Raw genomic sequence first — 10,297 nt, forward strand, 5'->3', positions numbered from 1 at the left:
TAAGCAACTTTTATTTCAATAGAGTTTGGTAATATTGTTCATTGTAAAAGTGAGGATGAATTTAAAACAAAATATAGTTAACTGATTTTGAAACATTTAAGTATAAAATGTACAAGTGGACGGTTTCAAGTAATGAACACCCACTTAATTGTAGTTGTTTTTATCTTGAGTGTGGTGGTAAATTTAAGTTTTTGTTTTGTTTTTATTTGACCAGTGACTATTTAGACAAATATAGTACGTTATATGTCCTACAGTGGGAGGAGGGTGTGTCAGTTGCAGTCACGACATGCAGTGGCTGTCTCATTGTCCTTCCTGTCTGTCGCGTCCTCCTGTCTTCTCTCTAAGCATTGTTTTTCCCTACAGTGTTTGTGCATTAACATGGTCTATTTTCATGTATCATAGATGGCTCTACAGTTGAATAAACCCAGCCTGAGGTACACAATGCCAGTTATTGCCTAATTTTACAAGACTATTTGGAGCAGATGCTCTAAACACCCTTCTGTTGTTGTGTCCTTGGATAAGACACTAAACCCCCCAAGGCCACTCCAGTCACAGTAATATGACAGGTGGAGCAAAACAATGGTCAATTCACAGTGGAGACACCTGAAAGTGGGAACAGCTAAATTATAAAAAAAAGAAACAAAGAAGGGAAAAACATTTTTCACTAATGCTGGTATAGTTTAGTTTAGTTTATTAAGATCCCATTAGCTCTTGCAAACCAGTTGCTATTCTTCTTGGGGTCTCCTCAAATTCATTGCATACATTTCTATGTATACCCCACCCACCCCTATACACAGACACACACTCACACTCATATATATATATATATATATATATATATATATATATATATATATATATATATATATATATATATACATATATATATACATACATACATACATACATATATATATATATATATATATATATATATATAATGTATATACACACCCACACCCACACCCACATATATATATATATATATATATATATATATATATATATATATATATATATATATATATATATATGTATGTATGTATATATATATGTATGTATGTATGTATGTATGTATATGTAACACCAACAAACAACTCATTCATTAAAACAGAAAAATAACAATAACATAATATTATGATGAATTATACTACCACTATCATTACCATAATTATAATCAAATCTTGACTCTATCCTTAAAGCGCATTTTTTGTGTAAAAAGGAAAAGCCTTAACTTTTTTTGAAATAACTTTTTGTTATTTTCGAGCAACAAAAAAACAGGCAATGCATTCCATGCGACCATGGCACGATAAATAACAGTGCATTGCATTTGATTAGTTCTGCAAACAGGTAGCACACAGTTCATAATTGTATGTGCATTATGTTTTATTTATTCAACCACTGGAATTTGGTATGTTATTTTCAGGGTCCACATGTCTTAAATGGTAAGAGAACCTGGAGTGTCCAAAGGACAGGCATGGGAAGAACATACAAAAGGCCCAGCGTCACGTGGGAATAGAACCCCGGACCTTCTTACAGTGAGACTGAAGTGGTAAATGCTGCGGTACTACAATACTAACTCACTGTTCCTGATTGTCAAATAACTAACTGTGCCCATGACTCACATTGGACTGGACTATTACCCGTGTTATTTGTTCTACGCCTAACCAGTACATGTATGTGTTAGGCCGTCATTGCTTATAATGAAGTTATTTCCGTTGAACCTACCTATTCTTTCCTTTTTCCTTTTAGGGGCTCTGTGTAGGAAAGCAAACTAACTTTGGCCCTTAGATGTGGCACACATTGGCCAGAAGGAGCAGAGCTGCTGCTGCTGCATAGCAACATTTACTCTTGTTGCAACTGTATCTAATACATTCATAAAACAAGAAACTCACAGATCCACTACACTAAACTTTTGTGTGAAGAATTGCGATGACACAGAGTAAGACTTGAAGAACTGTATTTTTGTAATGCAGCTGTGAGGGCCCAGCCTTGTTGATGGCTCTTGTTTGTGGACGTTGTGAGCACACTCCATTGTAATGAGCCATAATGGCCATTTCTGATAATCGAGGTGATAGGTGGCCTCTACGGACTCTGGACCCTTTGATTGGTCAACTGTGCCATCACAAGGGAGGTGGGAGGGTCATCCTGGCTGTGGGCCAATAGAAGTTATAAGACCCAGTGGAGCTGAGCGCTTGAGTCTGATTAGATTAAGGGCAGTGATGCATTACAAGTTTTTTACAAGATCACTAAAATGATCCAGATGCTAATGGTTGAGAGTAAAAATTCACAAAATCTTTTGCTATAATGTAGTGACTTTGATTTAGGTTGCAACATTTCCTCATTTTATTCTATATTGATATATTATATTGATTGAGATGATTATTTCAAAATGGTAGTTTTCTACGTTTACTGTTACTGTCTCTTTGCTTTTTGACCCTTATGACAGTACAACCAGAAATGAGGCAACGAGTGGGGAAAGACATTTAGTGCACTGAGACTCAATCTCAGAAGTGTTCAGGTTGTCCAATGAGCTACATGGGAGCGCTTTAGTGTCGATTTTAGTTCTGTAGTACATTTTATATACTTTAGAATGTTTTGAAGGTTTTTGGAAATTGGATAAAACAAGAAAAAAAGAAAATAAATGATTGATACTAGAGCTGGATATAGATATTTAGATGATAAAGTGAATGTTACTAGTATATAAACTGGTATATTGTTTAATAGTAAAAAATGCTACAATAAAAATGGTAAGATATTGTGTTATGTAAATGTTGTTATTATTAAAGTTATTGACTTTGAAATAAGGGTATAAGGTGATTCCTGCACTTTTGTGATTCATTTTACAGTCTTAACCTGTAATGTGCAGTGACTTATGGATGGGCAAGCAGACTTGGGGTGTTCAATATTTATGATATTATATTCAATATATTTTGTGCCCGTAGGCTTTATTGATAGGTAAATAGCGTGAAATGGGGAATGGGAGAGAAGGGAGGACATGCAGTAAATTGTCAGAGTCGGTAATCAAACTCGCGATACTGCGGCCGGCTGCACTTGGAGCCTGGCATACGTGTGCTTAAGCACTCGACCACCGTGCAAATGCCTTTCCTATTGAGCTAAACTCCCATTCCGATCTAGATGCTGAATTGCTTGAGTAAGATTACTTCACCGACCAATTCATTACACAAATAAGCATTTTATTTTGTTAAATTCTAACTAACGTCTAATCATTAGAAATGTGAACAGAGCCTTAGCTACAAACACAGGCAAAACAATTTATATATAGTTCTAACACACGGTAATTTTTTTATATTTTATTGGTCAATCATTGCTTGACCTGACCGCACGCCACCGCATGTTTAAAGACATGTTTTAACCCATTTCTGTTGTTTGTGTTACATTCTGTTATTGTTTCCGGGATTATCCCCAAATTTTTGTTTTATTTTTTTAATAGAGATATTAGATAGATTTGTTTGGCAATATTGCCCACCACTATACTACTATAGTTATAAATACACTACATATAGTGTTTCTGCCTAACATGTGAGTTTAGGGGTACTCTACTAACCACTGCTTACGGTGCAACACTATTGCTACATACCGTATATCGCATTTATTTGGCATCATGTCTGACAATTTATTTCTAGGAAAACAAACAGCATGGGTGGGCATTTATTTGCATGCACTTTGTTGTTTGACCCCCTTTTTTGAATGAGCAGGCGATAAAAATATCACTCTCATCTCTAGTTCCCCAAGGGCAGCAACCTCCCCTGCTTCATCCGGAGAAGCAAACACTGTTGTGCAGGACGGGGTCAAATCATGCCAAGTGTGTTTTAGGGCTATTTAAGTTGAATGAAGAATAAAAGATAATTAAATGTGTAAAATAAGTGTTATCCTAAATAGGTTCTGCATTCTAAAGAGTAGTGTCAGAGCTAGACTCTTGACCATCAACCCTATATTCCTTATTGTTTCCGGAAAAAGGTGAAAAAAATCAAAAAAATAAAGAAAACACTCGAAAAAACGTACTACTTCTTTTGTTGCTTAAGTCAGATATAAAAATTAGAAATAATAATTCTGATTTGCTCGGTCTTCATTGTTTGGTTGCGCTCTACTGCAGTACTCACTCACACTGCAAACTACAAAACCAGAGTTTAATTAAAGTTTAAAATGTTTGATGAATGACAATAAAGCCGTGGACCAGTGTTGAACAAGTGGTCACTTCCTTCACTGCTTTTGCTTTCTGCTGTGGCACACCTCTCTCACTTCCTCATCAGCCCATATATAACTCCAACAAGACCCACCAAACCTCATCCATCAAGCCCACTTGTATCTTTCTCACCAAAACTCCAGGGTCCATCACCATTTTCAGGATTTGTTCAGTTTTAGGTGGATGCAATGAAGAAATCTATATCTTTGTGGACAACAGCATCACTTTTGGTGATAATAAGTTGCAGCTCAGGTAAGACTAATCAACTTTAGTCCTATTACAGAAATGTGGGGGGCCACTGGAGAAGTTATTTATTATAAAGACATATATGATGTTTGGGACAGTGAAAAAATATAATCATATATGTAAATATGAAATATGTAAATGGGGCAGAATGCATCATTTATTGTTTCTTCTTTTTAAGATGCTAAGTTAGATATAATAACAACAAAGCAAGACATCCAGATGGGAGAGGAGGTCTTGATGTTGTGCAAAGGTGAGTACTTTCACTCTTATACAAACAAAGCATACAGTGTACAATGTTTCTTATTTTTTGATAACTTCTTAGCGAGTGGAGAAGGTGAGATAACATGGCACAAAGATGGAGAAGAAATAGATGATGAAGACAAAGTGTCTAAAGTGGATGAAACCTCCTCTAAACTGCACATTACCAAGGCTACGCTGAAGGACGCTGGAAAATATGTCTGCAAGTGTGAATTTGAATCGGGACACACAGATGAAGCCCAGACTCAGCTTTTTATTTATGGTAAGTAAAAATACTGTTATGGTATCAATACGTGTACTATGGCGGTTACTGTAAACTATATTTGCTTTCCAATAAGAGCCGCAAAGTTAACATTGATTTATTTACTTATTTTTCTTTAACAGATGGTCCATCATTTGGAAGCACGGCTAGTTACCATGAGTTTTTGGAGGGAACAGATGGGGTGGTCCCATGTCTGGTGTCTGGACAGCCAGCAGTGGATGTCGTGTGGCTCAGAGACAAACAGGAGGTTTCCAGAAACAGTATGTCTAAAATACAAATGTGAATTAGTTAATGTATTGTACTATTTTGTACTATTGTAACAATTACAATCACTTTAGGTGAAAGACGTGTATGGCAGCAGAAAGATAACACTCTTTTCATCGGGCAAGTGAAGAGAGAGGATGCAGGGACGTACATGTGCCAGGCTCAAATCAGGGGGAGGTTGATCTTTCTGTCACTATCTGTATCTGTGGTCATCAATGGTCAGTATGTTCTACTGCAATATACTAAATGTTGGCTGGCCTGGCCAATAAACTAATACCATGCACCTTTTGCAGCTCCTCCAAAAGTACATCTGAAAGAAGATGTTAAGAAGGTGTTGGCTGGTCCAGAGGCCAATGTTTCCTTATTGTGCTTAGTTGATGGCCTCCCAAAACCCAACATCACTTGGACCATGTAAGAAAAAATGTAGACCTACTGTACTATTTTGTATTAGAAAAGCTCAATAATAGCCCATGGACAAATGGTTACTTGTGGTGCATGTTCAGACAACTGTCATGTATACCAAAGTGTACTGGTTTATAGGTAAAAGTAAAATAGACGAGTGTTCAATGAACCTTTACTGAAGCTTGATGTAGTTTTTCACTTGCCTGACCGGCGAGTCCCTATAAAGAAAGAAAGAAAGAAAGAAAGAAAGAAAACATTAGCATTTTAAATGTGCTTTATGTAACTTTTAAAATGGAGGTTCTGCCATCAGTTTGTAACCATAGAGAGATGATTGCTTGCCTGGAATATTCTACAGTATGGCATCACACTTACAAATCGCCATGTAGGAGGTGATACCAGGCCAAGTTACTTGGCATATTTTTTTAGAATTAGCCTATTAAGACAGCAAGGCACAAGAATAGCTCATTTGAACGACATACTTGTATTTGGTGCTTCTTCCAGGCCAGTGCCCTCTGACCCGTCTCGGCATCAGTTCAACTCAGATCGCAGTGAGTTCAGCATCCTGTCCGTGACAAGAGAGGACTACGGAGAGTATGTCTGCACCGCCAAGAATAAGATCGGAGAGAGCGCTGCCACTATTAAGCTTCATGTTTTTGGTGAGTTAAAACGATGAAAAGAAAAGTATTGATTAAGAATAAATGAACACAAAGTGATGTACTTTCAGAGGCCCCAGAGGTGTTTGTCTCACCTGAGCAGCAGAGAGCGTCTGTGGGTGACCGCGTGTCCGTCTCCTGTAATGTCTCTGGCCATCCGAACCCAGAGCTCCACTGGCTCAACAAAATCAATGGACAGCCAATAGTAAGATTAAATGTACTTTTTCCTTAAGCCTTTGCATTCCCTTACTTGTTGTATACAGAGGTATTCAAACATTTTACTCAAATATGAGTAAAGTTAGATAAATATTAGTAGTGGTCCAAGGAAGAGTAAGAATTTGGGGAAACTATTGCTCAAGTATGAGCAGGAACTTTAAGAGTAACTGTCTGTGTAACATCTGGTTTACAATTTGAAGTTTATGACATTGGAAGTATAACATGAAAAAAGTATGAGATCTGTTTTTTTCAAAATATAGCAGATACAAAAACTAGACAGACTAAATCATATCTAAAGGAGATATGTTGTTGACAAAGCTTGTCACTTACTCTTAAGAGGAACCAAACCTTTTGCATAATTTAGATTAGGCTGTAGTAGAAGTTACTTCTCCAAGAAGTAACATTTATTTAAAAAGTTACTCAAGTAAATGTAACTGAGTATTATATTACCCACCTCTGTATACTTATGGAGTGATGTGTTGGGGCCAGGTTCAAGACTCAGGTCGTGTTCACGTGGTGGAAGGGGTGTTGATGATTGACGATATAGTGCCCTCTGATGGCGGCTTGTATTCCTGCATGGCAGTGAGCAGCTCAGGGAATGCCTCCAGGGACGTTGCCATCCACAGTAAGTTTTTATCTGGACAATATATATTTCTATATGTTGGGTAAATATGGGTAAAGTGGGACGGATTCAATTTGTTATTTTAGATACAAAGAAAACGCCAAATACTTGGATACATTTTACATCAGTGAAATATTGGAAAATGTATGTTTGTCCCAAGTCAGATGTTTGAGACACTAGTCATTTGTAAAGTGGGACACAACAAATATTTTCATTTTTCATAGTGAAAACACTGAAACATAAATTCAATGTTTCTTATAACCATTACAGCAACACCTGCATTTATTATTCATTTAAAGAGGCTACAGATTTAATTAACCATTTCCAGGTTTCATTTAATCAATTATAACATTCAATTCTAATCTGCATTTTGCACACATCAATGATTAGTATAAGGTGAGTTGTAAGCTTGTTTACTGTTTAATTGAAGAGACAATTTAAAAACAAAAAGAGCATTTTATCCAGTAGTATACAATCACACATTTACATATTGCAAAGCTGCACATTTGATTCCATACACAAGATGCTACACTGAGCTTATCAAAAGAGAAGCAAACATCTAAGTTACAAAAGTGCAAACATTTTTAAATACACAATATCAAACTTGACCGTTCCGCTTTACCCATTTTTTAAAGTAAATGAGTAAAAGAGTGTAAAATCTGATCACTTTGCCCGGTTTGCAGCTCAGCCCGGACCTCCGCTTTACCTTTCTGTCATACCTGGGCCCACATCAGTCCTCTTCAACCTCAAAACCCTGCCTTTCAATGGAGGAACACTTATCACAAGTTTTGTCCTGCAGTGGAGACAAAGTCCAAACGAACAATGGAAAGAGAGGACTGTCCCAGTTTCAGGTAATTTATGTAGGTTGATTTAGAGATTCAATTTCAGTTCAGCCTGTCTTTAGAGGTTAATAGACTACCTGTCCTAATGAATGTGCTTATGCAGTAGTTTAACTTTTATCTAACATTTTGTTCCTAGATGCTTTGGCCATCACATCCTTAAAGCCGTACACAAAGTATACCGTGCGCCTGGCAGCCCTCAATGCTGTAGGCGTGGGAGAGTTCTCAGAAGGCAACAACGTCCGCACTCAGGGGATTCGTAAGTGGATTTATACCCATGCTTAGCCATTAACAATTAAAAATGATATTGCCTATAATATAATGAAGAAAGCCACAAAAGGAGCTGATTAATAAAACAAAATTACTGTCAAATAAGTGTGATATTGCCGCACTTTAGTGGATTATTTTATAGTCCATTCAAAAAACGTTCTGAAGATCATCACAATAAAATATTGAGATTTTTTCCCCCAGTATCCCCCACTCCTACTACAATTATTTAAGTTATTTAAACATTTAGGTCTGCCCACAGTCATTAATGTCATCTGACTTTTTGTAACTCTTTATCCCCATGTTTGTGTTCTCCCCATCTTTGCATGATCTGCTGCTGCCTTCAATCATCTGGCTGATGCAAACTCATAGAAGGTAGAGTGCTGCTAAAGTAAAAGTGCTAGTTTGTTATGCGTGTCAAGTGTCAGATGTTAATAACTGATGTACATTTGTTTGTAGGAGAGCCGGACAGTCCAATCCTGTCGACCAATCAAATAAAAATCGAAGACAACTCTTTCTTTATTCCATTCAAACAAAGTGATGATGGTGGATCTCCTTTGTTAAACTTCAGTGTGCGCTACAAACAGGTAAAGCCAGTCTGCTGAAATTATTTTATGCATACATGAAATTAAAATTCGTTAAGGCTTCATAATAAATACTGAAGTGTCTGACGAATACGGATGTGTCTTTTGCTTATAATGCAAGAATAGTAAAGTGTACGTTTTCATCCTTCCCAGGACACTGAGGCAGCTGAGTGGAAAGAGATTCAGTTGTCTAAAAATGCAGATTCAGTTTTCCTCCAGAATCTTTCTTTTGGCTCTGACTATGATCTGGAGGTGATGGCCGTGAATGCTAATGGTTCCTCTTTGCCCTCTCGCTTCAACTTCACCATTGCAGAGCGGCCAAGTGAGTATTGTCTTATTGCAGACCGTTGCCACAGAACTGAAACAAACCAAAAATTAATGCCTCATTTTGCAGATAAAGGCAGCAGTATGACCAAAGGCAGCATAGTTGGCATTGTGTTGGTGATCTTCTTGGTGGTTTTCTTGGTAGTCGATGCTACTTGTTGCTACAGAAACCATTGTGGGTTCCTCATGACCATTGCAGTAAAGATCTTTGGCCAGAAAGTACCTGGGCTTAAAATGCTTGAAGAGGGGGACGCAACCTTTAATGGGTATGGGGGGACTTTTCGCTAAAGTAATTCTAAGATCTCTGAGAAGTTATACATGTGTAAGCCTATAATGTGGGGCCTTGTTGCAGAGTGAAGCTGAAGGGAATCACCTCGAGGGGAAGCTCACACCAGCTGGCTCAGCTCGCTCTTCAGGCCTCAAAGGAACTAGGACAGCGCAAAGACGGCACCTGTGACAAGGCACCACTCACCAAAAATGAGTATGCACACATCCTAAACGCACATTTATCAGTTTAGTAAGATTGCAAATAAGTTAATGAATAAGCATTTCATTGCTTCATATGTGATGTGAAGATTTTGGGTTAGGGTTAGATTTTGGGTTAGGGTTTCACTCAGTGTAATATTTTAACAAATTATTACCATAAATTGCATTATTGTCATTTTTTTTTTTTTAGGAAAAAACAAGCAGGCCGTGAGCTGTCCAATGCAGATGCATGAGATCCGATACAGAGGAGAGAAGGGCATCCTCCAGTCTGAACTGCTGCTACTTGAGCAAACATCTCCTGTATCTTTACCAGACAGCAGCACCATGTTTCATGGTTTAAATTAAAACGGGCATTTACAGGGTAATAAATGTGTGTACCTCAATATAGTAGGCTGATTTCATTATACATTGGCAACACCCCATTTTTGACAAGAATGCTGATATTTATTGTGATTGCTGCTTTGTTTTGAGCATTTTCTAACAGTGTTTTATATTTGTTGTTGACAAAATTAATGATGAATTCCTAAATTGTGCATTATCAATTAACTATTACTGTTTAATATTGGTGTGGCTATGTGATATGACTATTTGTGCACCTGTAAGTCAGTTTACATAGCATAACTACAGTGGACATTTAATCATATACCGATTTTCAAATATGCAAAGA

The 10,297-nt window shown here is 37.2% G+C and overlaps 1 protein-coding gene across 1 annotated transcript; it reads left to right on the forward strand.

The window, feature by feature from the left end:
- The first annotated feature begins 4,314 nt into the window (after positions 1–4,314).
- On the forward strand, positions 4,315–10,076 carry ncam3 (neural cell adhesion molecule 3). Its single transcript, XM_072461219.1, has 16 exons — positions 4,315–4,459; positions 4,632–4,703; positions 4,776–4,973; positions 5,096–5,233; positions 5,312–5,455; positions 5,531–5,648; positions 6,141–6,295; positions 6,364–6,497; positions 6,998–7,133; positions 7,814–7,981; positions 8,109–8,228; positions 8,696–8,823; positions 8,974–9,142; positions 9,215–9,410; positions 9,497–9,625; positions 9,821–10,076. The coding sequence occupies exons 1-16, from the start codon at positions 4,396–4,398 to the stop codon at positions 9,861–9,863; spliced, it is 2,112 nt and encodes a 703-aa protein (XP_072317320.1). The 5' UTR covers positions 4,315–4,395; the 3' UTR covers positions 9,864–10,076.
- Positions 10,077–10,297: the final 221 nt, after the last annotated feature.

This window comes from Eucyclogobius newberryi, unplaced genomic scaffold (genome assembly GCF_026437365.1).
Source record: "Eucyclogobius newberryi isolate DKJ021-1_F unplaced genomic scaffold, fEucNew1.0.hap1 SCAF_3, whole genome shotgun sequence".
Lineage (NCBI taxonomy): Eukaryota > Metazoa > Chordata > Actinopteri > Gobiiformes > Gobiidae > Eucyclogobius > Eucyclogobius newberryi.